General features: G+C 45.3%; 1 protein-coding gene across 2 annotated transcripts; it reads left to right on the top strand.

The window, feature by feature from the left end:
- The first annotated feature begins 1,647 nt into the window (after nt 1-1,647).
- Nucleotides 1,648-25,200, top strand: CABLES2 (Cdk5 and Abl enzyme substrate 2). 2 transcript variants are annotated; one of them, XM_064465373.1, is made up of 10 exons: nt 1,648-2,220; nt 15,188-15,259; nt 15,439-15,531; nt 16,272-16,349; nt 17,870-17,978; nt 18,628-18,793; nt 19,542-19,645; nt 20,054-20,160; nt 21,441-21,645; nt 22,050-25,200. In XM_064465373.1, the coding sequence occupies exons 1-10, from the start codon at nt 1,709-1,711 to the stop codon at nt 22,188-22,190; spliced, it is 1,587 nt and encodes a 528-aa protein (XP_064321443.1). In that variant the 5' UTR covers nt 1,648-1,708; the 3' UTR covers nt 22,191-25,200. The 2 variants fall into 2 exon arrangements, with proteins under 2 accessions (XP_064321443.1, XP_064321444.1); XM_064465374.1 differs by lacking the exon at nt 15,188-15,259 and having other exon boundaries at nt 1,650-2,220.

The raw sequence follows: 25,200 nt of genomic DNA, 5'->3' as shown, positions 1-25,200 counted from the left end.
TAATATTAAATACTATTAATACTGTGAAAAATGTTGGTGTCCCACTTGCAACAGTATACAAAAAAGGATCTCATGAAACAGGCATATGAAAAAATGTAGAACCTGTATTTGTTTTATAGGACAATTTCAAAATCTATCTGTTATTAGCCACCCATATTTCGATCATATCATCAGGCACTGGTTTGATTGCTGGTGTAAATTGTAAGCAATATTAAGAGTTGACATGTAGCTTCTTTAAATATATTTGGCAAAAGCATTTACCGCTCTAAGGGTCCAGTGTTGCAAATACATCAATGCCTGCTTAATTGTAAACATCTCAGTAGTCCCTCATTAATGGCAAATTTGGTCCAATATGTCTGTGTTTATGGGCAAAATCCCACTTGGGAGCACAAGCTTCTTGGGAGCCTGTGAGGTGGGAAGCATGGGAGCCTGCAGGGGCCCTTTGGGTTTCAGAGGAACACAGAGGCCACCAGCACCCACACCCTGCTGTTCACAGCACCAGAGGCTTCATCACACCCAGCAAAGCTCCCACGCCTCCTCTGCCAGCCCGGTGGCATAGACATCGTCAGTGCACATCAACGTCCTCTGAGGATGGCAGAACGGGCAGAGTTTTCTTAGTTGGCAAGGCATCAGAGCATCATCCTGGGATGTGGCAGACATCGGTTCAAGTGTCTAAGGGGTATGTTTATTCCATGCAGTATAAACACACCAATCCAGGAAGTGTCGTGCTGCGCAGAAATGCCTTGAGTCACTTTGTGGAGATAAATACTAAGTTTATGCTTTCCCAGATCCAGGTCTGCCTTGCCCATATACGGCCCATGATCAGCGCTGCCTCGGCTTTGCTTCAGGGGCTGGGAGAAGCAGGGATTCATCCCTCTGCACAGGTTTCGGGCTCTGCTGGTGGGTCTCAGGGCCATGCATGGGTATCCATGCCATGCACGGGGATCCATGCCAAGCATGGGGATCTGCGCTTCTGGGGCTGGTGGGGTGGGGTTCCTGCAAGCCTGGGGGATGGCTCTTAAGCTGCCAGACTGGAGCAAGAGGAGCAACCACCTTCATCTGCTTTTATAGGAGCAGTCTGATGCGTACAGCCACATGCTGATGGTTTTAGCAGATGTGGCCTACAGGAAGGCCAGGAGACCCTGGGAACGGGCGACTGCTGGAGTCACTGGGGGTTTGGGTGGGGAGAGGGAGGGAGGGGAAGTTTTAAAAAAATCATACAAAGGGACATGGCAGATGTTTGCGTGGGGACATGGTGGGTGGTTGGGTGAGGACACAGCGGGTGGTTGTGTGGGGACACGGTGGGTGGTTGCGTGGGGACACGGCGGGCTTGTGGCCGCGGTAGGGGAGTACTTGGGGGATGAAGGGGCTGCCTGCGTGACGGCCCCGGGGAGTGGGTCGGGGGGACGGCGTGTCGGGCCGCGGCGAGCCCGGCTGCCGGGGCAGTCCCTGCCCACCTGGCGGGAGCAGCACCGAGCAGCACCGGGCCGACGGAGCCGTTGAGCGCCGGCGCTAGGACCCGGCAGAGCCGCACCGGCCGGCGAGGGGAGGGGCGGGGCTATCCGTGATGAGCAGCCGAACCAATGACCGCGACGCCGCGGCCGGATTCATTTACATTCCGGCGCGACGCAGCCAATGAGCGCGCGAGGTGCGGGCCGCGCCGCGCTGCCAGCCGCCCCGCCCGGGGCGGTCGCGGCTCATTCGGAGAATGGCCGCGGCCACGGCGTGCGGCTCCCCGCCTCCCCGCCCGCCCCGCGAGCAGCCGCCGCCGCCGCGGAAGCGGGGCGACTCCCGGCGGCGGCAGGCCGCCCTCTTCTTCCTCAACAACATCTCTCTGGACGGCCGCCCGCCCTGCCCGCCCGCCGAGAAACCGCCGCCCGCCGGCCCGGGCGAGGGGGATGAGGCGGCGGCGGCGGCGGCGGAGCCGGCCGGAGCCCCACCGCGCCTGCTGCCCCCGCCGCCCGCCAGCCAGCCGACGCCCGCCCTGCTGCTGCCCGGCGCCCCCCCCCTCGCCGCCGGAGCCAAGGGGGAGGCGGATCCCCCCCGCGGGGGCATCTTCCTGCCGCAGCTGCTGCTGGGCGGCCCGCTCTGCCCGCCGCCCCCGGCGCCGCCCGCCCTCCCGGGGATGCTGGCGGCCGCCAAACCGGGCGCCCCGGGGCTGCTGAGCCCCACGCAGAGCGCGGCGGGCGGCGGCTTCGCGCTGGAGGCGCAGCGGCAGAGGTGAGTGAGGGGACGGGACACGCCGGGCCACCCCCGCCCCCATCCGCCAGCGGCGGGGCCGCCCTGACCCCGCGGGGCGTGGGAAGCGGCGGGACCCCCCGGGGCCCCTGGGAAGAGCCGGACTTTCCCAGGGCCCTCGGCCGGCCGGCGGCCCCGGGGGGTGCGGAGCAGAGCATGGGAAACGGCCGCCTCCGGGGAGAGCGGCCGTGGGAGGAGGTGCCGGCCCCGCTGCTGCCTGGCCCCGGGAGGGAGCCCCTGCCCCGGGGCAGCCCTTCGGAGGTGTCCCTGGGCGTGGGGGTTCAGCCTCGCAGGCAGCCCGAGAGCGCTGGCTCTGCAAGCGCTGGGTGTGCGGCTCAGCCCCGGGGATGCGCGGCTGCCGGCGCGGAGGGTGCCCCGGCTTGCGGGAGTGTGTGGTATGGGGGGATCTGCAGAGGGTTCCCCTCGCTGAGGCTCTGGCTGCAGTTCTGCGGTATCCTGAACCCTGCCTCCTGCTTTTCTCTAGCCCAGTCTTTGCATTTTTCTGTTTCCAGATGAAGCCGGCAGAGTCATTGCTAGGTAGGACTCTTCCTCCGTGCAACGGCCACCCTGCTGATGTGGTGCCTTCTCCTAATCTCTGCTGCTTCTCTATGCAGTAACTCTGTGTATTAATAAATGCTTGTATGCTGGGAGCTTTGAGTCAGCCTCCGGGGAGGATGTTCTGGCCTTCAGTGCAGGATTACCATTGCATTTCCAAGGGACTTCTGTCAGCCTGAAAGTGTTGGGTTTCTAATCTACTGGAAGGCGGGCTCTTGCTCAGATCTTGGGGATTTGAGCTCTGAAGGAACTCTTTTTCTGTTTCTTGCATAAACAGCTTTGTAAAGTGAGCTGGTCCTCCGAGCCTGCAGACAGGCAAAGCAGTATCAAAGGCTTTAAGTCTCTGTGGTCTTTATAGTGGCTTCCAGAGCTTTGTTAGTGAGCTGAAATAGAGAAGTTGTCTCTATTTTAAAGCTGGGGAGCTTTGCGAAAGCCGTTGATGGGTGCTCCCTTTCAGTGTAGGGCTCACAATGGAGGTGTCCTCTTGATCACCAGAAAATGACTACTTGGAGGTTTGAGTGAATATAAGGAAAAGTAGCTGCTTGTGAGGTGTGGGGGTCCTCTTGTGTGTCCTCCCTCCTGTTTTTTTTCCTCCTTGAAGTGTCATTTACCCCTCATTACTTTCCTTTTTTGTAATGGAAGGGATGTTTCTTTCCTCACTTCTTGGAGAAATTGAAGGGGGGCCTGCTAGGTGGATGTCCTGCATGCACAGGTTGCACTGTTGTGTTCAGCTTGTTGTGCAGGAAAGCCTGAAGTAGGGGTGTTGCTGTGGCTCCTGGTCCAGAACGGCCAGCAACTAGGTGCTCCACTCTTGATTTCATTGCTTTAATATTGTAGCAAAAGCTCTTGAGGGCAAGTTTTGCATGGAGAGCTTTACAAGCACAGTTACCTCTGTGGGTGTGACATTTGGTGTGCATGTGTGTACTGAGCTCTGGACTGCTGGAGTCTGTGTGCAATCCTTCCCCTTCCCGAGCCAAGTCAGGAGGACACTAGGAAAGCACTCTTTAATACATATTCCTGGGATCTTCTCTTTGATGTCCATCCTGCTTCTTTACTTGGCCTCCGATTTCAGATGTTCTTACGTTCCACTATTGTAATTCTTATCAGTCCACCTGAAAACAATGATAAATCAGAAATAAAAGGTAGAAGTGCGAGGGGGATACTTGAAGGAATGAAAGGGCTTCTGTGTGAGTAATGACAAAAGAGGCTGTGATTTTTCAGCTTGGAAGAGATAGCTGAAAGGGCATGTTGTATTGCATTAGTCACTTTGTATGCTACTTATGAGGGTGATTTGGAGTGAGAATTGATGGATGTTTTTGTCTTTAAAGAAGAAAAGAGTGAAGAACATCCACTGAAACTATCGGGCAGAAGACCCACATTTTTACACGGCGATACATGCATCTTCTGACAAAAGGACAGTTTTATGCTGCCTACGGGGATGTGCGAGACCCAACGTATCTAACCCCAGACACATTGCGTACAGGAGCGTGTGGGATGGACCATCCCTCTGTAATTACAATTTCACCTGCAACTTGTAGGGTGAGGGACTTGGAGCACTATTTTTTCACTGGATGGGTCCATGGTTTGCTTTGTAACAGAGCATCCCTTCTCCCCTACAGAACAGCGGCGTCTCCTCTTGTTGCAAATACACGAGGAGTGATTTGGGGACTTTGTTTCCTGCAGGATAGTGGTGATTATGCAGCTTCCCCTTCTGTGTGGGGCATGCTGCTTGCAAAACAAGATGTAGAAATCAACAAACAATCGCAAAATGGGTTTCCTTTTACTGGGGCTCGGGAATCTGGGTATTGTTTTGCCAAACAGTAACATTGTGGCTCTAGGTGTGTTAATTGAGTGCATCATGCAAATATACAGGGGTATGAAGTCATCAGAGGGAAGGGGGAGGTGGAATTTGTGCTGTGACTCTGGACACCTAATCTTTGGTACCCACTTAAGGCAGCTGCTCTCCTCGGAGTCCTTTTTTAGTCACTGTCAAAAGCTGCTTTGAATTGCCCTCATGGAGCCTCTGTTAAATGCACCAGGAGCACAGGTTGAAAGGTCTCCAGATTTGTGCTGTCCATGTTGGGTGACCAGTGCTGCTGCAGTCCGGTGCTGTGCCCGGGGATTCCATCGCGCTGGGGCGTGTGATCTGTGGAGATCGCTTTATCTGGATCTGGCAGTTTCATTGGGCAGAGTTTTATTACAAAACTTGATCTTGTTTGACAAGTTGCAAGGAGTTGATGAGACCAGCCAGCATAGCTCAGGGCAGGTTGCGATGGCACCTCTGCTGGAGTTGGTGGTTATTTCTTAGCAGCGGGCAGGATCCTTGGTGCAGCCCAAGGGATAAGTGATCCTCTCAGCAGATGTAGCTTGGAGTTGCTCAGTAGCTGTCAGGTCCTTCAGGATGGAAACTTCGAACAGTGCCTCCGACTGAGCGTGCACCACCGATCTGGATTGCGCTGCTGGCTGAACATTATAAAGTTAATGACTTTAACCTTCCACATTTGTTTTCCTAAGGCATCTTCTGTTTACAGGATCTTAAATTACAATGCTGTGTTGTACTGGCTTGCTTAATCTGCTTGCCATCCCTCCTCCCTTCTCCTTTTCCATCTTGCTCTGTTCTTTTGTTCTCTCAAAGAACAAGCCTCACAAAAAGCAGTGGAGAGAGGCAGCAAACGGCAAACAAATCGGCATTCACACATGTTTAATGAATTTCTGCAGCTGGGTCTGAAACTGGCAGAGCTTTCTGGGGAAACACAGATAACAGGGGGCCCTGAAAATAGCCAGGTTATGAAAGCATGAAGAATGGGAACAACAGCCCTGAATGTCAACGCTTGTTGTGCTTCTGAGGTTTCAGTATAGTGTAATGTAAAGCAGCCGATTTTGCCATATATTTGCTGCATTTTGCTGGGCCTAAGAATAAATACAGAAACTAAATTATTTGCAACTGATGCTTTAATGCCGTTGGTGTTCAGTGGTCAGGAAGCTGATCTGAATGTTCATGGTTGCTGATAAATCACAAATGACTGAGCTAATTTAGGTCATTTTAAGGGTGGGAGTTTAAACAGTAGTTGATAACAGCAGCACTTTGGACCAACTCTGCTTTTAAGTGTTAATTGGATGCCGGATAGCTGATGTAGGTGTGATTAAATTAGTTCCTTGGGTGGAATGGCAGAAATGCTTGGTCAGGCTTTTATGCTTGTGATAGTTAATGAGTTGTTTTGTGCTACTGGCAGCTTAGCTTTCAGAAATAGAATTATTAAAAAAGAAAACCACTCTCTGCTAATAAACAGATTTTTTTTTTTGCAATGAACGAAATGTTTAAAAGTTGTAGTTTTAATTTCTAAGCCTTATTTGGAATAACCTGAGCACATGGTGCTTTTCAGGAAGCAGCAAGATCTGTCAGAGCCTGTAAGCTTTGACCTTTCAGAGGTGAATAGTAGGCTGGGGTGTGCTGCTCAGTGCTGAAAAAGAGCATATTCTAAACCTGAACTTTACTTAAAAGTCAGCTGAAAAGTTAAGGCTGCAGTCTCCTCCTCGGCAAAGCACAGTTTGCTTCGGCGGCTTTCTCTCATATTTGTAACTGCAGGTGAATTGCATGTGTCTAATATTAAATGCTTATAGCTGCCTGTATTTATTATCTGGCATCCCTGGCCAGGTATATTAATCAGAAGTAATAGGTCGTATGCCTAGTAGGGAACTTGGGGATCAGAAAATCCACATCCTTCTATCTTGCGCACCTCTACGAATGGGTCTGGGTCAAACAATCCTGAACGCTGCTAACACCAAGGTTATTTGACCTCTCCATTTAAAAGAGTCCAGAGGCTTTTAAAGTAACTTTGATCTCCAGGCAGGAGGAGTCTGGACAGAGTTAACTATACTTGCAGTTGATTTCACCAGCTTTTGAAAGCCATTGTGCAGGAGCCCCAGAAGCAGGTTTTGGGATGCTGTGGGAAAGGTGATGCTCCTGAAGCGCTGTTGGGTATGGTTTGTTTGGTTTAGAAGGGGAAACAAATGGTGGAGAGGGGAAATGACTCTCACAAAACATTACATTTTTTCCTACAGTATGTGGTTTTTAGTTATATTAAATCTTGAAGACTTAACTTCAGCTGTCCTGTGTTCCTCCTCTTTTCCATCTGTCAAACAGTTAAAGCTGTGAGGCTGACAGGCTGCACGAGGTTGAAGATGCTTTTGAGCCTGGTTTTGAAGATTGTTCTGAAGTCTTGGCTCTGTGGTTTCAGTTTAAAAATGCAGAGTATGACATGCACAGAAGCATAATGAAATTTGGAGTCTTTAACGAGCACAAGGTATTGTTGATAAAGCAGGTGACTGCAGATGGAGGGTGCTCAGCTAAAGCCACTCTGTCATCCCACATCTTCAAATGCAGAGCTTTAAACTCCTAACCTTTGGTTTACAGCTTTTGTGTATGTACTTTACTGTAAATTATTATAGTCTAACCTCCGAAAAAGCTGTTAGATGAAGAACCTTCAACTGGTCTCATAAGTGCAAGCGAAGCAAAAGTGTTTCATAAGATAGCCCTCTGAAAACTAAAAAACTAAAAGCTTGCTGCCAGCTGATCCTGCTGCCAGAGGCTGTGGTCCCAGCAGCTCTGAATGCCCCGACTCTGTGCAGCCACCTTCTCTGGGGAGCCTTCCTCTTGTGCCGGCTCTCGCTCAGCGTGGTGATACCTGGGCTCAGCGTAGCCTGCAGACCTGCCCCAGAGCTGGCTGACCGTGTCGTTTGTTAGCCAGCCCCAGCACGGGCTGAACTGCTGCCAGTCAAAGCTGCTTGCTCTACGGCATGGACAGACTTGCACTTGCTCTGTTGTGGTCGCTGCAGTTTAGGCATAAAATTTTGCCCTGGTGAGGCCACAACCTCTTGATTGTGGGTTGGAGTGGATGACAGTTGTTGTGGTGGGAAGAACCAAGTGCCCATAAACACTGGGAGACCTCGCTAAACTTTCTTTGACTAGGTTCCTTCCAGCCGCCTGTTTTCAATTTTCTTCTCCTTCCCAGTTAAAAGGGTCGGGGTTTTTTTTTAAGCTTGGGAGTTTTATTGTGCTGAAGGCTTTTATTTTAACAAGGCAGATGATGAAATGACAGCATCATCTCTCAGGGAAGTGCATGAATACTTCTAGCATAATGCCCACAGCGATATCAAGGAAACACTTTGCATTTCATTTGCCCGTTTTGGTCAGCAGTTCAGTGCTTAGTGAGCAGAATGCAAAGCACAGAGGGAACCAGGTTGGTGAGCTAGGAATGCTTCCAGAAAGTGGTAGAAATTTGGTAGAAAAAGCACATCCAGTTTGCTTTGTGAGAAGCAGCAGGGATCTTAGGAGTGGTCTTCAGAGGCAGGCTCTGGGCATGGCAAACCCTGCATCTGGTTTGGCAGTTCTGTTGCAACAGATGGATTTCATAATACTTACTGGAAGGCATTATTTTATCCTTTGTTTTGGTGCTAAGAGTGTTTAGACAATCCATGTGATTTATGAAAGCAATGAATACAAAGCTTATTTCTTAGTAGCATTAGGTCTTAATCATATGTGGTTGTGAAGCAGCAGCCGCTGTGAAAAGCATCTAATTTCTTTCTTTGTCAGTATTTAAAACTCTCCAAGCTTAGTGAGCTTCCCACTTACTCTGCCTCTACCTTAATTTAAATTACACTTCATTTTTGTTCCTTCTTGCCTGTCCTGTAGGCTGCACAACATTCTTTTCCTTCTGGGTGGCTTTGCTGGTATTTGAGGAGTGCAGGATTTTCTCATGGCTGTTGGGAACCAGCAGGAAAGCCCCTGGTGCCCCTTCAGTTTTGCAAACCTTTTCAGTATAAGAACACAAAGGTGAAGGAATTCGCCTCTCCCCTCATCCTGAGGTCTCAGAGGGACTTGCTCTGAAGCATAGAAGTACTTTCCATGCTCATGTGGCTAATTTGGGTTTACTCATTAAAATGAAGATTACCGGAGGAATAACTTAAACTAGCCTCACAGTGAGACTTCTGTTTATTCTCTGGAAGTCTGATACTTAAACAAATGACAGAATGAGCTCCTGGGATGGTGGCCTGCAATCCAAACTGCATGTTTGTGGTGCCATAAACCGGTGAGTGGCTGACTTTGTAAAGACGGAGCACTTAGCCGTATGCTTACTATCGGTTATGCAGGGTGTCTTCTGTGCTGCTGCCTCTCACTGAACATCGGAGCTGAAACCGTCTATCCATGAAAATGGCTTGCTCAGTGCTGGGCACTTCGTGGTGTAGATTCTTCATTAGTCATTTATTTCACCAAATATGTGGGTTTGAAGGTGATTCATTATAAATGTGGTCTCTGACTTCGTTTGGCTTTAATTACTGAGAACTTGTTGCTACTAATGAGCTGTACTTAATCTGCTTCTGAGCAGGAAACTTGTTAATATAAGCGCTGAGGGTGGTAAGGCACAGGGCACTGGTGCGAGGATAGGGATGCTCGCACCTGTACGCTCTGAAATAAAGCCTGAAAACAGTAAATATCTCCTGGGCTGCATAGGTAATGGCAGTTGCGAAAATTAAGCTTAAAAATTGGAACTGGTCGTCTTAATCCCTTGATCCTGGTATTTTACCTAGTCAAACCAAGCAGTTCATATCAGGTTGTTGGCTCGCCCCTAAGGAAGGAAAATGATACAGCTTAATCTTTAAAATATGTCTTGGCGAAACGAATCTGACAGGTGTGTCTTCCTATTGTAAACAGGATTTAGGATCTGGATTATTGTGCAAATTACCTTTGACACTTGTTACTAAGCTAGTGCTTCCAAAAACCAATAAATTATTTTTGTCCTTGTTATATTAATAACTCAGTCCCTTGACAGCTGTGATCATACCGAGGCCTGTAAAAGACCTTACAAAGGGACATCCATATTAAAATAAAACTCTCTTTCAAGTGAGAAATAGGAAACCAAATTCTATTAGCCCCCAATTTGACACAGTTATTAAAAATCCTTGACCTCCCCCATTCCACCCATCTATTAGCAGTACGTGTGGCTAAAGAGCAGCAGAGGATATAAGCCTTGCTGCTAATTTTAGCCCAGTGCCTGGGGGGTGCGTGCCTGCATGGGTACATGCAGTGTGGCATCCTCCCCCCAGCAGGAGAGCGATGGATGTGACTCCATCTGAAACAAATCCGCCCTGCCAGTCCATTTGGCTGGAGGAGGTCTCAAGGCATGTTACTGTCTGGCTTTTGCAGCACCTTTGTTGCTGCAAAATGCCTGTGTTGCAGGGCTTGGTGATCCTGGAAGTGAAGAGGGTAAGAAGTCACAGCAGAAGATGAACTCACGATGCTGCGTTGGTAAAAATAGCTGAACTCTGGCTGTGTGGTTGGCTCAGAGTGCAAACCTGAGAGAGGTGGGGGTCAGCTGGGATGGGAGGACAATCCCCGTAAGATTTCCTTTTAACAGTAGGAACTTCTGACGTAACCCTTCAGGAAGGAGTGAGACAAGTCAGGCCATTCACCTGCTGTAGCAGAAATGGAGCAACCAGAAGAGCAAAACAGAAAAACTGCAAAAACTTTTCAAAACAGAAGAGCTTCAAAATGGCCAAATGGCAGCTGGACCCAGCGGCTTAAGTAAGATTATTGGCCACTGCAATTTAAAGGCCAATATTGGAAGTTAAAATGAAGTTCATGGGAGCTGTTGCAGAGCCGGCGAGTGATGAGCAGGGACACAGGCACCCAAAGGGCTGCTCCACTCTTCCTTAGAGGACACAGTGGCCCAGGAACAGGTGTGGAAGAGGCTTGCCTGTGCCTGAAGCCACATCTGAGAGCACAGGGTTATATCTATTTTGCATTCAACTATAATATCTGCTAAAGAATGGTCAGTGTGGATACTTCCAACTACAGCAACATCCTGAAACTTCACCCTTGTCCTCTTGGGTGCCTGCAGGTTGCCCAGCCCGTGGGTGGGAAAGGGGAGAATACTCTTTGCAAGCTATTGGAAAGGTCAGCGTTCTTTAATCCAGAGATGTGAATTAACCAGCTTTCTCCTTTCATTTCATAAGATGGGACATGTAGGGATTACCGGTGCTATACATAGATTGCTCTTAGCTGTGTCCTGTTGTGCTGGGAACACTTAAGAGCTGTGTCAACCTCAGGGCCAGGGATCCTGCATGCTGTGAGTCCGTTGCTTTTCATTCTCAGCAGAGTTTCTCTGCCAGTGCTCCATGGAACACTGGCAGGACCAGAAGAGGACAACTGTGAGGCTGGAAGCACTCAGAAGTTGGGTTTCCTCAGTGGGAAATCCATCAGAAAGGATGTATGTGTGGGCTGGCTACTGCTTCCCAGGGTGGGAGTCAAAATGCAATTCTGAACGTAATTTGTTGGGGTTTTATCTGAGAACAAGATTATTTTTGTGGGCTTTTTTAAAGTGCGTGTTTAGCTCATCAGGGATTTGGCAGCGGTGTTGGATTGTGTGCGTCCGTGTGTGCACAGGGAGATAAGAAGCCAAGGTGTAATCCAGAATACCTCTGCTTGATAGCCCCTTTTCTTCGAGCATGTGCTGTGTGTGATTCTCTCTAGGTGGGTCCCCTCAGAGGTGCTGCCTGTGTAAATACAGTTGCTGGTTTTTCATGTTGAAATTCTGGGAAGGTCCTGCTTTATTGGCTCCTGAAATATTGGGGGGGAAGGACCCAAAAGTGGGCTCCTGGCCAAGGACATAGAAACAAACAAAGCCTCTCTAGCTTGTCAAGGAAGTAGCTGGTATCGGCGAACAGGCATGTTTGTACTTCAGGATACTGTTGAAATTACAGCCTCTGCAGAACTCATTAACATTTTAATATTGGGTACTTTGATTTCTAATTGTCAGGTAGTGTGTCAGTAAGGGTGTGTGTAAGGTAACGTGCAGTGCATGTATAGAGGCTGGCATTCTGTTTTAGTATTTCGGTTGCATTTGGCAGCAAATGGTCTGTGTAAACTACTTAAAGTCCTTTGCTCTGTGGTGGATCAGACCACAAGCAAGAAGTTGACCCTGGGTGAAGCTGCTTAGCCCAGGACACGTGACTCGACGTTTTTTCATCAAAGCTAGCAGCCACCGAAGCGGTCCTGTGCTGCCTGTTGTTGAACTGTGGACTGGCTGCATGAGAAGAGCACTCAAACTGAAGAAAAAATGTGTGTATATAACAATAAGTTCAGACTACTCAAAGTATTAAATTGTGCAGCATACTCCAAGTACTGCACTCCCTGATAAAGAAGTTCTGCACGTTAGCTGTACTGAGGAATCTAGCACGTCTGTCCTGGACTGCAGTGAGGGAACTGCATTGCTATAAAACATCAGCTTATGATACAAACTGTTTTGGTCACTAACTGGGTTAGTGACACCTCTTTATGTGCACCTTGATTTGAGGGAAAGTGACCTAACACCTGGGATTACTCCAAGGTGACAGCTTCACTTGAGGACAGAAAATATTATATACAAGCGTAGCTAAAAATGAAGTTTCCTGTTGGCAGAGTGGGGATGAGTCATTGTGGTTTTGAGTCAAGGACAGGATCTTTCCTTCACTGCAGCAGGTTTTTACTTCCAGATACACTCTTACAGAGCAGCAGGTTCAGGTGTTTGTCACTTTTGTCCCTGTTAGTGAGAAAACAAGGCGGTGTTCGGGAGGTGTAACGCTCTGGGTGGGTCTTCACCATGGTGGTGAGTGCACCATCATTGACCCTGAGGGCAGTTGCACCTACAGTACTGTGGAGTTACTAGTGAGGGTCTGGCCGTGGCTCTCCCAATCCATCCAGTTACATCAGCATCCTTTTACAGAACGACACGCTGCTTTCTGTACCAGTGCCTGTTGTCACTGGCGTTGGCTGTTTCCTCTTTGCTCACCACACATGGTGACTATGTCTGCATCCAGCCAGGTCTCCCCCAGGAGGGGAGGAAGACTGGGGATGTTACCAACTGCATTCGTGGCAGGAGGTTTAGGGTTGACCTCCACATTTCATAAAGAGTTTTTTATTGCAGGTTCGATGCCAAAGCAGACTGGAGAACCATGTGTAGGTGGAAGTGTTAAACGTCCCTGTGGAGTTCTCTTTGAAAAGAAAATAAAATTTTAAACTGCAGTGCTGGTGAAGGGCATTGAAGCTGTGCCAGGAATGTTCTTCAGTAGCACCCTTAATAGCTGTTGATTTGTAGGAGGCAGTCTCTAGCAATAGTGAAGGTGTTAGTCGTGTGGGAGGATTTACCTCTCTTGTTTTTACAGAAAGGGACACTAATTTTTAATCCTCCTACCTGTTTGAGTTGTGGTCTGTTTTTCTTTTAAGAATGCCTGAACAGCACTGCTGAGAATCTGAAGGCAATTTCCTTCTGGGGGGGAAAAAAAGTAAAGTTTTATATGGGAGTATTATTACAAATTCACAGAGAAAGGGCACAAATAATTTTAAGGAGATTGTAAGCAGACTTTGGGAAGAAGAAAAATGTTTTAGTTTGGTGTTCATTCTCTTTATGTACTTGAAATACAGAAAAAATGGTGAATTGTTTCTCATGAATTTGTAGTGAGGAATGAGGAACTAACCTGGTTTCAAGAATACTCAGAGTGAAGGGTCATTTTTGCAAAACCACTAGATAATCATTGGTATGTACAACTACAGCAGTAACTTCAGAGACCTTATTGCAGAGGCTTGCCTGCAGAGCACCAGTTTTAAGTAACATTTATGTCATTGTATACGGAAGAATATCAGAACACCATCTCTGCTCTAGTGCTGGCGGTTGTGTTCCTGGTGTAGTTTGAAGCAAGAGGGGCAAATGCTTCTGTTGCTGGTAATCTGCTTGTTGTGGAAATCCATAATTTTGTAATAAGTCCTCTGCGTCAGCACCACTGTCTGTAATGGTGATGCACCTTGTAGAGGGAAACTGCCAGGTCTCGCTGGCACAGTTTTTGGCAAGCAGTTTTGGCAATAGCTCCAAGGAGCTCAGAAGAGAAGAGAACTTGTGAGAAGGGGGACAAGAGGTGAAAGCACCTCTTTCGTCACTCAGGCAATTTGCATTTCTAGATGTCATGCTTAAGAAAAAGCATTGTTCATGTCCAGAACTCTGGTGCATCTCTTCTGTAGCAACAGAACAGTTTCTTACCCAGCCCAGGCTGGAGCAAAGGTAAAGTCACTAGGGTTAGCAGATTGTCCGGCGTGTCAAGATCTTGAAACAGCTGGGCTTCAAAACCATATTTAATCCCAAGTAGCTTTTTTTGATCTTTAACTTGAATCAACTGAAGCTACAAATGGCTTTGCTGTGTAAAAAAATTTTCCATAGATGTTAATAATCCCATTTATCTTTACCTCTTCCACCCGCATACCCCTTGCACCCACCCAAGGTGCCATGCTTTTGCTTTGGTGTCTGAGCAGTTTGGCTGCTCGTGGGTGCCAGAGCTCTGATGCAGTTTAAAGCTTTCAATTTTTCCAAACATAGATGTCAAATCAGAGTCCTGCAGCTTTTGTATCATATGCTGCTTCTACGTTGACTTCCTTGGCAGTGTTGTCCATTAGTTGAGTTACTGTGTCACTTTGGAAAAAAACCTTGGACTTGAATGCATGTGGCTTGTGCTAAAAACGTAACACAGCATATGCTTAAACAAAAGCAGAAAATATGGAATCTGATAGCTGTAGTGTCAGCATTTTGCTGGTGGCAGTCCAATCTGAATGCATTGTTTCTATGGAAATTGCAGTTATAGCTTCACAATTCATTTGTACATCTCTACCAACAAAGAACGTCTTGACTTTGACAATAGTAATATATCTTACTTGGCAAGGTCTATTTTTTTTTTTGCTTAAATGTAATAACCTATTACTGTTACACTAACTCACACAATTCCCACTATTATTCTCCTTGCATCTTCCATTCTGGGATTTCAGATGGGTTCTGAATACTCTTTGCTTCCTCTAATAGCCCCCTCTATTGTTTTCCAGGGAAATCTGTCAATTTTATTGAGCTACTGTCATAGACTGTGACTCCTGCAGCTGGAGACAGCTGTGTTCTGAATGCACACAGATGTCTGGTCATCGTACAGACATACATGTATCTGTCCACAGGTTGATGTAAAATGACTTATTCCTATGTCTTGATGAGGAGGGGCTTTTTGCAGTATTTCTTGTGAGATTTTAAAGGAGTGTTTGGAAGCTTCTTCAGTGTTTGACTTATAGGAAGGTGTTCTTACGGGTTGCAGATAGTGAATGCTCTTGTTAATGAAGTTGGTTTAAATATGTACTTCAGGGGTCCTGGAGGGGGAGATGAGTTCTTGGCCTTTTTAGGAACTTGAAACTCTTAGTTAAGTATTCTTCCAACAAAAGAGAGTCCAAAACACCTGCCATTTGTCCTAAGAGCTCATAGATCTGTTGCAGTTCATAAACTCAGAGGCCATGAACTAATATTGTTCACTCTTCGTGGTGTTGTACATTTTACAGAAGGCGTTTTATCTCCCAGCGCTGCTCTCTAGACTTTTTAGAAGACATAGTGGAATATGCCAGTGTACGAAGGTACTTTTTTCAAAAGCAGCATTAATCTCAACTCGTTGCATGCAGTCCTCTCCTCCCTCCACCCTCTTCCACGCCAATATCTGAGGTCCTGCATGCTAGTGCTGCCATCTGATCATACAACTGGCATGACTCTCCTTCAGAGCACTTAACAGGTGGTGGTGTTTTTCTTATAATTGCAGAACCAAGCATATATCTGGGTCTCCAAGACACAAAAGTTTGAAGAAGATGCACTTCATCAAGAACATGAGGCAGTATGACACCAAGAACAGCAGGTAACTTTTGGAGATCAAGGCACCTCTGGTACTCGGGTGAAATAAGATGTGCTCAGCAGTAGACTCTAGCTCAACGCCATTAGCCGTTTAATGTCAGTGGGAATAAGACGATGGCCTTGGCGTCTTGCTAATTTTATACATACTTCTAGCAAAAGCTGTAGCTGCTCTTATCTGCAACATCTGCAGCAATGTTCTGATGGTTCTGCCATCCTGCTTTGAGGGGGTTAAATCATCCTCTTCTAACACCTTTCTTATCTCCAGTATGCAGAGAGGTCAGAGCTGAGGAGGATTTGAGGAGAATGGCTTGGTTTAGCCAAATTCTTGGCTCGTAGCTGCTAGGCAGAAGAGAAAGGGGAGGGGGAGTGGCATGTTCATATTTATTATTAATAGAGGTGTGAGACTTCATCTAAATTTAAATTGTCTACATAATTTCACAAGGTTTATGTAAAAATTAAACGTATACACTTAAAGACTAGGCTCTCCTTTGAGGAGCTCCCAAGGTGATGGCAGTTACTGAATGCTGGCTGGGGTGTGATTACAGAGCTTGGCTCTAAGGACCTACAGGGTCAAAATGAAACCTCTGCTTTTGTGCTGCTTTCTGAAAACATAAAATCCATAGGAGTATCTATGGTAACCTACAGAGCAATTTAAGAGGGGTTCTGTCTTCATGTTCTGTAAAAAGCTGCTTTGTAACTTCAGAATCTTAATTCTTACCCCGATCTCTGCCCACCTGCTTACAGGATAGTGTTAATCTGTGCTAAACGAACGCTGTGTGTGGCTTTTTCTATCCTACCTTATGGGGAGAGTTTACGGATCAGGTGAGTCATCTTTACCTGCTTTGTGAAATGTCTGGCCTATTGTTTGCAAATGATCTTTTTAAATGGTTGATGTAGGTCTCCTGTTTTGAAGCAGGTGAACTTACTTAAATTACCATTTATGTGTAAGGACAAGAGCTTGCTATCAGAAGTAAAATCAGACATTGCCATGGTGTCAAAGTGTTAATTCAAATGCCAAGAGAAAAATAGTGGAAAAGGTAAACTCTTCCTCAGGTGTTTATTCACATTTTAAAGCACTCCAGACCTGTGAAACTCCTGAAACCAACTTGGAACAGTTGATGTGACTTGTTTTTGTGTAAGATCTCCTATGCTCCTAAAGTCGTCAGAAATCAACTGTCTTTAGTACAACAAACTGTGTCAGCAAAAAGACATACAGGGCATCAGGGAAGGATGCTGCCACCTGTACTGGAAACCTTCAAGATTTTATAGCTAAGTTACATCTAAAGTTTAAAATGCTCTTCTGTTTTTTCAGCTCTAAGCCATGAATGTCACTATTTGCAGTCTAAGAAAAACAGAGTTTAGAAAGATAAACCGCTTTTAGTGTTTGTAGTACACTTTCGTATAGAACTGTCAATAAGATCACTTATGAGAAACCAGACCTGCTAACTGGATTTCCCTGCACCTTTGCTCCGTCCCTTGTGAGGTCTGAGTTGATTCTGTGAAGGTCTGTGATCTACAGCTATACCATAGAAAATACTAATTTTAATCTAATCCACTTGTGGCAAAACAATTGTGTTGTCACTTGTGTCCTGTACATAACTTATGGACAAAGGAAACGGATGTTTAGTGGTGGGAATTGTATTGTATGCAAATACACTTGCCATAAAAATAGTTGATGGGGAAAATATTATCTCACTGCATAGAAAAGCAGCAAGGTCACTGGAGCTATTTTAGAGCAGTTCTGAGCACTGTGTCGTTCTGCTTGTGTGTAAACTGGCAATGCAGTTCGTTAACTGAAAACTGCTTTTTCGCACTGGGATCTAGGTGACAAAGCTGCATGCTGCCATCACTGAAGCAGAGTTCTGCTAGCAGCCTTAATTCTTAATTTGAGCTTGTGTGCGCAGTGGTTGGAAAACTGCGGTTGAAAGGCAAGTTTCTAATCCTGGAAAACCAGTAATATAAATCATGTTTGCTGTTAAGTGTTTGAGCATTAGTGTGTTAACAAATGGTATGGCCTTATGCAGAAAGACCATATTAAAGTTTACATTTACTAGGTATATTGTTACAGATTTAAGTTAAAATGATGTGAAATCTGATTCTTCAGTTAATGAACATCTCTACCTTTTGAAAGGAGTACTTAAATTAATGTGTTCTTGGAGATAGGATTGAGGGGTTGCACTCTTCTCACATAGAGCTCTGGGACTGAGGGACTGCACTCTTCTCACACAGAACTCTGACCTGGTGGTGTTGGCTGTAGCTAGTGAATGGACCTGGTGTTTACCTTAGAGGAAGCTGGACTTATGCTGCATTTTTCAATAATGCCTTTTCTTACCTGCATTTAGTGATCTAAAAATGGAAGGACAGAAGCAACGGCATCCTTCTGGGGGAGTTTCAGTCTCCACCGAGATGGTGCTTGGACTGGAAGGCGTAGAGCTGGGTGCTGATGGCAAGGTAAGGAATCTGTCTTTTTCTTTTTTTCTGGTCTCTATCTGTAAGGCCAGTGACAAAACCACTAACCGGAGCTGGGGACAGGGGGTAGGTAAGATGGCTGCTTTCACCCTGGGACCATCTCATGCTGGGGCAAGTCACTTTATGGATGGCAGAGCACTGCATAAGTTAGGTGAGAGTTGTAACTTTTCAGAGCAGTGGAAGCTTGTTTTGAGCCTTAAAGTTTGAAAGGTTTGGCTTATGATAAAGCTGCTTCTGAACAGGCTGTTGAAGCCTGTGATCACTTCTGCCTGTTTCTGGAGAATTGATTTAACTCTAGTATCTCACACAACAGGAGTGATGTTTTGATAGAAATATGGGCAAAATTTGTGCCTCTTTTAGATAAATTTATATACTGCCAGAATTTTACTGATGTGATTTCCCCCCCTTTTCTTTGCCACCCCACCAAATCTTCTAGAACACTTCCATACTGAAGTCACGAAGCAAAGCATTCCTCATCCAACTTTTCCCTTTCTTCCTGTCCCACAATTTCAAGGTTCCCACTCTCAAATACAAACTCCAGGGGACTCTGAGTTGGAAGATCCTAGATGTCTGGAAAAAAGCTTTTCCATAAATTTTCCCTGATAACTACAACAACTTTCTCTTCTTTAAGGTTGTGTCCTATGCAAAGTTCTTGTATCCAACCAATGCCCTAGTTGTTCGTAAAGCCGACAGCCACAGTGCTGTTCCCTCGTGTCGAGCTAATGCTTCAAGAAGTCTTCCTGGATCAAGATACAAACCTGTGACAACAAAAACAATACCAGCAGGAACAGACATCGGTAAGGACAGCTGTCAGCTTTGTCACCACTTGTGCACACAGCAGAAGAACACAAAACAAATATCTTTGTCCGAAACAATTGCAGATGGTGAAGTACATTATTAGGAAGGATGTGCGGCAGCGGGAAGGAGACTGGTTTTAGCACAGTCTGGCAAACAGGGTTCATTAATGAGGTATAAATGATGAGCCTTAAGACTGAGACTTGCACACATTCCTTACATCCTCTGTATATCTGAGCTAGTTCTATTTATGCAATTCAAGGAGTGCAAAACTGTTTCCTTGGAAGTTTGATTTTACTCAAGAAGAAACACTGATTTACATAGGTACAGGTGGTCTTCCTTGCCTTCCAGCACAGTAACAATACATAAGCCAAAGAGTTTGTGATAAGAATCCCTTCTCTTGCGTAAAAGGGCAAACCTGACAGTTCTGCTAGATTACAGGCAAAAGAATTGTCTTGTGCAGTTGTTTTCTGTGCGTATTTGTGGATTACAAATTAGCTTGCACTGATTCTAAAATGGTGCGTCAGGCACATGCTGGAGAAAGAGCTCGTGTGGGTTTTATACTAATTCTAGTACCTGACTGATGTGTTCATGGCATGCAGATAGGAGACTGCAGCTGAAGTTTGCCTGTGCTATGGGGCCTGCCAACACTTCTAATATTTGCTGTTTAAAAACATTTTAAAGAGGAAGCAGGGAATTTAAAGCTCTGTATCTTGGGACCCAGTGTTGTGCTTTCCTCATTCCACTCAGGAAGTGAAGCTGGGGAAGCTGCAGAGTATGATCCAAATCTTCTGGATGATCCTCAATGGCCCTGTGGAAAACACAAACGTGTTCTCATCTTTGCCTCTTACATGGTGAGTGACTGGCATATCTGAACAGAGAATTGATTGAGTACCTGGAAGATCCTCCTATAAAGAACTTCCTTGTGGAAGAAAACTTCCACGAGGAAGAAAAGATTGTGGCTTTTTGAGAATTGATGAGGAAAAAGACAAATAGTCAGGTTTGTACACTCAGCTTGTTGAGGACCACCTGACGTGTGTATCCATGTTATTTGCTTCTTGTAACCATTTGCTTACTAGTGTTTTTAGGATTTTGTTTGTGGTTGAGATTCATCATGGCCTGTTACACAGGACATTTCTGTAATGTTAAACTGTGAATAATAAAACTTGGGTTTGCCTTTTGCATTAGTGTCTTTGGAAAACTTGTTTGGCTGTCAGTACTGTTCCCAAGAGAAATGATAAAATTTGCCTCTTGTGTTTCAGACTACAGTCATAGAATATGTGAAACCCTCGGACCTTAAAAAAGATATGAATGAAACCTTTAGAGAGAAGTTTCCTCATATCAAGTTGACACTGAGCAAAATTAGGAGGTAAGAAGCAAGCATTGAATAATGAGAACATCATCTCCCCTGTACAAGGCTGCTTTTATCTTCTGCTATGGAGCAAATACTAGATCTATTAATAGTATTTATGATTAAACAGTAATCTGTTGCCAGTTGAGCTGACTGTAGGATGACAACCCTGTACAGGAATGTTTAGGATGCTGAGAAAGGGTAACAGTTGCTTTTCATAGTTCAGTCTAAGAGGGTTTTGTTTCACCGACTGTGGTGTACCAACGCTTACAGCCAATTAACAGTGAAGCAGCATTAGCCTTGAAACAAATACTTGTAACCTGATTGTTTGGCTGTAGTGCAGTCCTGCTCTAACTGGATTGTCTTTCTGGACCCTCTGGCTATTTTCACCTCTCAGTTGCCAGACTCACTGATGATCGTGGACTCCAACAAGGTTCTAGGATAAAAAAGAGTTGTTAGGTTTTGTGAAGGCAAGACTATGCCACACAGAATTCCTCATCTCCCAGGAAATGCATCTGGCCGCTTCTCAGCAAGACGCACTGTTGCGCCCTCCGAGAGCTGTAATCTTGCTGGTATTACATAGTGGTTAGTGCAGTTGGTGCTTTCTGAACTAGCCAGCTTAAACATGATTCTGCTGCATCACCAGGGCTATGGGTAACTCTTTATTCTGAGTGGAAGGCTTGCTCAGAGTGTGCTCTGCCTGCCAGTGTCCTGCATCATCCTCTTTGTAGCTGGTTTGAGTCGTGTCCTTGCACAGGTATCTTCTTGCACGTGTAGCATGGATAGCAGCCACGAGAGGTAGCATCCACCATAAGTCTCTCTGTAAGCTGAAGTGAAGGGACAGCTATTATGGGAAGTGTGTAAACCAGTCTGCTTTCCCCCTCAGACTTGATTCTTCCACAAGGTGTGTAGTAGACCGGTCTGTATGCAGCCACTGCTGTGATCCACGCAGCTTTGATGTGGTATTCTGTAGGTCAGGGTGGTTCAGTCTTCTGAATCATGAACCAGTTTGGGAGCCCAGAGGGACCTGTGCAGCAATAGCCTGTGTGTCAGTTGGGGCAGCTGAGCCCCTGGTGTTCCGTTCTTCCACAGCAGATGTTGACAGCCAGGTTAAATCAGTTTGTGCATCAGCTCCAGCTTGCTGCCAGCTGGGCTTCTTCAGTCCAGGAGAGTACTCATCACGGTTTTCCAAATAGGAGTCTTGCCCATATGCTCTTCTAAGTTCCTGCTGCAGTGTTTCTAGGGCATTTCATAAAAGCTGTCGTGTTTGAGACGGTGTCTTTTTTTCCTATTCTCAGTTTAAAGAGGGAGATGCGGAACCTGAGTGAAGAGTGCAATCTGGAGCCGGTTACTGTCTCCATGGCTTATGTTTACTTTGAGAAGCTCGTCCTCCAAGGCAAACTCAACAAACAGAACCGCAAACTGTGTGCTGGCGCTTGTGTTTTGCTTGCAGCCAAGATCAGCAGTGATCTCAGGAAACATGAAGTTAAACACCTTATAGACGTAAGTACTATGAGACAAAGATTAAAGCCAAGACTTTCAGCAGTGCGTGCTTGCATTTAAGACCAGCTCTTTCCGTCAGTTTTATGTCTCATTAGGGCCCTTCCTTGATATTTTTTAATTCATAAAAACTACATGACTGGTGCAGTCTAATGTCCTCCTGATCCTACAGTGAGATTATTTTTGCACTTACTGTTTCTCAGGCAAACGTGTAACTTGTGTGGGTGTCACAGCTGAGCTGATAAGCTGGCTTATTTGTCTGATCCCTGGCAACACTTCTGATTCTGTAGGTACAGCTCTGGCCATGCATCAACTCCTGTTTTATGCTGACTTAATCTAACAGTACATTGGTATCTTGTGGATTAACGGAGTCTTTCTCCCCTTCTCTTTTTTTATTACTATCATAGAAACTAGAAGAGAGATTCAGATTCAACAGAAGAGATCTCATTGGTTTTGAATTCACAGTCCTTGTAGCTCTGGAACTGGCTCTCTATCTTCCTGAAAACCAAGTTTTACCTCATTACAGACGGCTCACACAACAGTCTTAACCAAAGCTACGTGCCAGTGGCGCTGGGGATCGCAGCACTGAACGTTGCTGGTGAAGTTGCCGCTGGCCTTCCTGTGCCGCTGTGTGCATCCTGGCACAGCTACAGCTAGTTTTGAAGTCTGCAGTGTGTTATTAAACTGTCGAGGTGTGCATTATGGACACGTATGCCAAGTCTGGGGGATGGTACGAGAAGAGCTATTGAACTTTATTTTCTTTTGGACATTTAAAGCACAAATGTTCACCAGTCAGCTGTCATGGCTGCTTATTATTCCTTATTTATCCTTTCAGTTGTACTAAAACTGTTCTTCCCTGTGAAGAATACTATGGTATTATTTCTTTTCGTTTGTTTTTTTTAAGCCTTTATTGTATTCCTTGAAACTAAAGGAAGCATCGCTTCCATTCCAGTGCACCATAAAGTTCAGATGTTTCCAAGAATCTCCTTGCATTTTTACATTAATGAAATGCATACTTTATTTTTTTAAAGATGTGCCTGAAACTGGCTGGTCTGGTACCAGTGCTTTTTAAGTTAGTTATGTTATTTAGTGGGGAATCCTGAATTTGTATAGGCATTTATTCTTTACCTGCATTGGCCTTGCATATAAGGAAAACAATTCCAGTATATCTGCACTAATGATACACAGGGCATCTATTCTCTACTATACTATAGATCTGTAAGTAGCAAGATTGAAATTACTCCGTTCCAATTTAGTTAACCATTAATACCTTAGAAATATATGTTTTATTTAAAAAGGAAAGATTGTTTCAAAATCTGTCATGAAATACTACGTGTTGAACCAGGTAGCTGCAGCAAAGCAATTGCAATCCTAATTCACTCTTCAATGGAAGGTGAGCACTTGACTAAGAGCAATTTGCTGTCAAATGTATCATTTATGATTTTTAGTTGGTTTGGTGTTCCATAGTCTGAAATAAGCACCTTTTTAGTATGACTGTATTATATATGGTCTTACGTGCTCTGAGCAGATACTTAAGTCAGTAGAGCTTCTGCTGCCCAACTAAGCCAATGAAACAAAACATGCTCAATATTTAAAATGCTACTTTTTTACTCAGTTCTTCCAAGCATTGCATCACTGTGATGGTCCTCATAAAACTGGTATCTGTTGCACACCTGAACAGCCACTTAATGGCTGGTGCCCAGCAGCACTCCCAGGCTTATGCAGAGGTCAAGTAACTTTCTGACCACTGGCTATTCCTTAACTTATTTTTAAAACATCTGGGTTGGGAATGAACTCTGATTATATGTGGAACCTTTTGTGATATTGGCTCTTGGGTTTATTTTCTGAAGCAATATTATGATACAAGTAACTGTGTCCGCTTGCAAGGAACAAAACTGACGCTTGGCTATTATGACTGAGAAATTTGTAATTTAAGTTTGACTCCTAAATGAAATACTGGGCCTCGTACTGAGGTAAGGGACCTGCTATCTAATATGTAAAGTAATGTAAATTCCTGTTCCTTGTCTTAAATGTTGGTTGTAGGCAAAACCAAAGCTGAGTGTTTGTTCTTCAGCTGTGTTTTGTCTGAAGCTAATCTGGCTTCATTAGAATTGCAGCAAACTTTACTGGAGCCCCTTCCTCTTTAAGTAGGGCTCAAAATGTATTTTTCATATATAATAATTACAGTGACTATCAAATCTTTTGTAACTGTGTTCAACGGTATGTAGCTTCAAGTTATGTGTGTAAAATTTAATCTGCTTGTGACTTCTCCCTAACACAGAAGGACTTTCCAGTCTCCATAAGTGAGATGGGTAGCTAGTAAGTTAGACGATAAGCTTGCCAGTTATCTTCCAAACGATTTTAAAAAATTGCCTACTAGTTAAACTTTCTACTGAATATATGCATGCAAGAAATAGTGATGTACTAAACATCTAGTGTATAACGAGCCTTCAAATTAGCAAACAGTGGTCGAAGACAACTGAAGTACTCTGCTACTTCCCAAAGTTATTGGAGGAAAGAGGTAGAACTGAGCAAAGAGATGTCTTAGTATCTCCAGAAATGGTAGAACACTTCAGTTAGTATGAATGAAGACAGAAAATGTCTTTCTCTGGAAACTTCTTTCTGTTTAGTGTATAAAGTTTTCTGTAACAAAATTAACTTTCCTTTCTCACCATCTAAGAAAAAACGGCACTTCAGTTTGCAACACTTTGCGTTCTCTATTCAGTGGAAGTTTGTCTAGTTGCAGTGGGCATTTGAGCTGGAGTTACACTCCCAGAAGCTATGGTTTCACGTCATAAAAAGGCAAGCTTTTGGTTTTTCTTTCAGAAGAACAAATTAGGGTAAGGAGCATTAAATTACAGAATGCTGAATGTTGTCTAAAGGTTACTCTAAACGTTGGCTTGGGCACACATGCAGTGTTCCTGAGCTCAAAAGCTGTTTGGAGCACATGCTAAAAATGATGCGGTGGAGCAAATGCTGCTCTGATGTCTCTGGTAGAGCATGGGTTTGGGGCTGATGCCATCCAGAGGGGGTAGCCTGCAGCTTGTCCATCGCTACCTCTGTCATGGTATCTGTGCAGAAACAGTCCTTCTGCAGAGATATGGTAACTTGTGTCTGTATCTGTGATTTTTTTTTTTTCTCCTGTTTCTAGTGTAGCTTGCAGTCCTGTGTGGGAATATTTATCTTTTCATCTAAAAGCTGCCACCATGTGGCAAAGGACTATTACTACATTACCGAGTAATAAACTGAAAGTGGGACCTGAAATAATACATGGATCTGCAGCTTTACGTTTTTACAGCCCAACTCCTCTTGCTTTGCAGGGAAGCACTGGTTTATGCTGAGGGGTGGCCTAGTGCTGTGTGCTGTGTAAAGACGCTGCTGGGTTGACTCAGCAGGGAGAACTCTTCTTGATAAGAGGCTGTACATTTTTATGTAAAAAATGTTATGGTTTTGTCTTACTCCATTATTTAAAAGTCTGAGTTGTAGCTTGTTCTGTATTTCTTTCCCCCATGACCTTGTGACATTAAGATGCTGTGAAATAAACCAGTTTTTGATACA

Source organism: Phalacrocorax carbo, chromosome 14 (assembly GCF_963921805.1).
Source record: "Phalacrocorax carbo chromosome 14, bPhaCar2.1, whole genome shotgun sequence".
NCBI classification, from domain to species: domain Eukaryota; kingdom Metazoa; phylum Chordata; class Aves; order Suliformes; family Phalacrocoracidae; genus Phalacrocorax; species Phalacrocorax carbo.
This window is presented reverse-complemented; position numbering and strand designations above follow the sequence as displayed.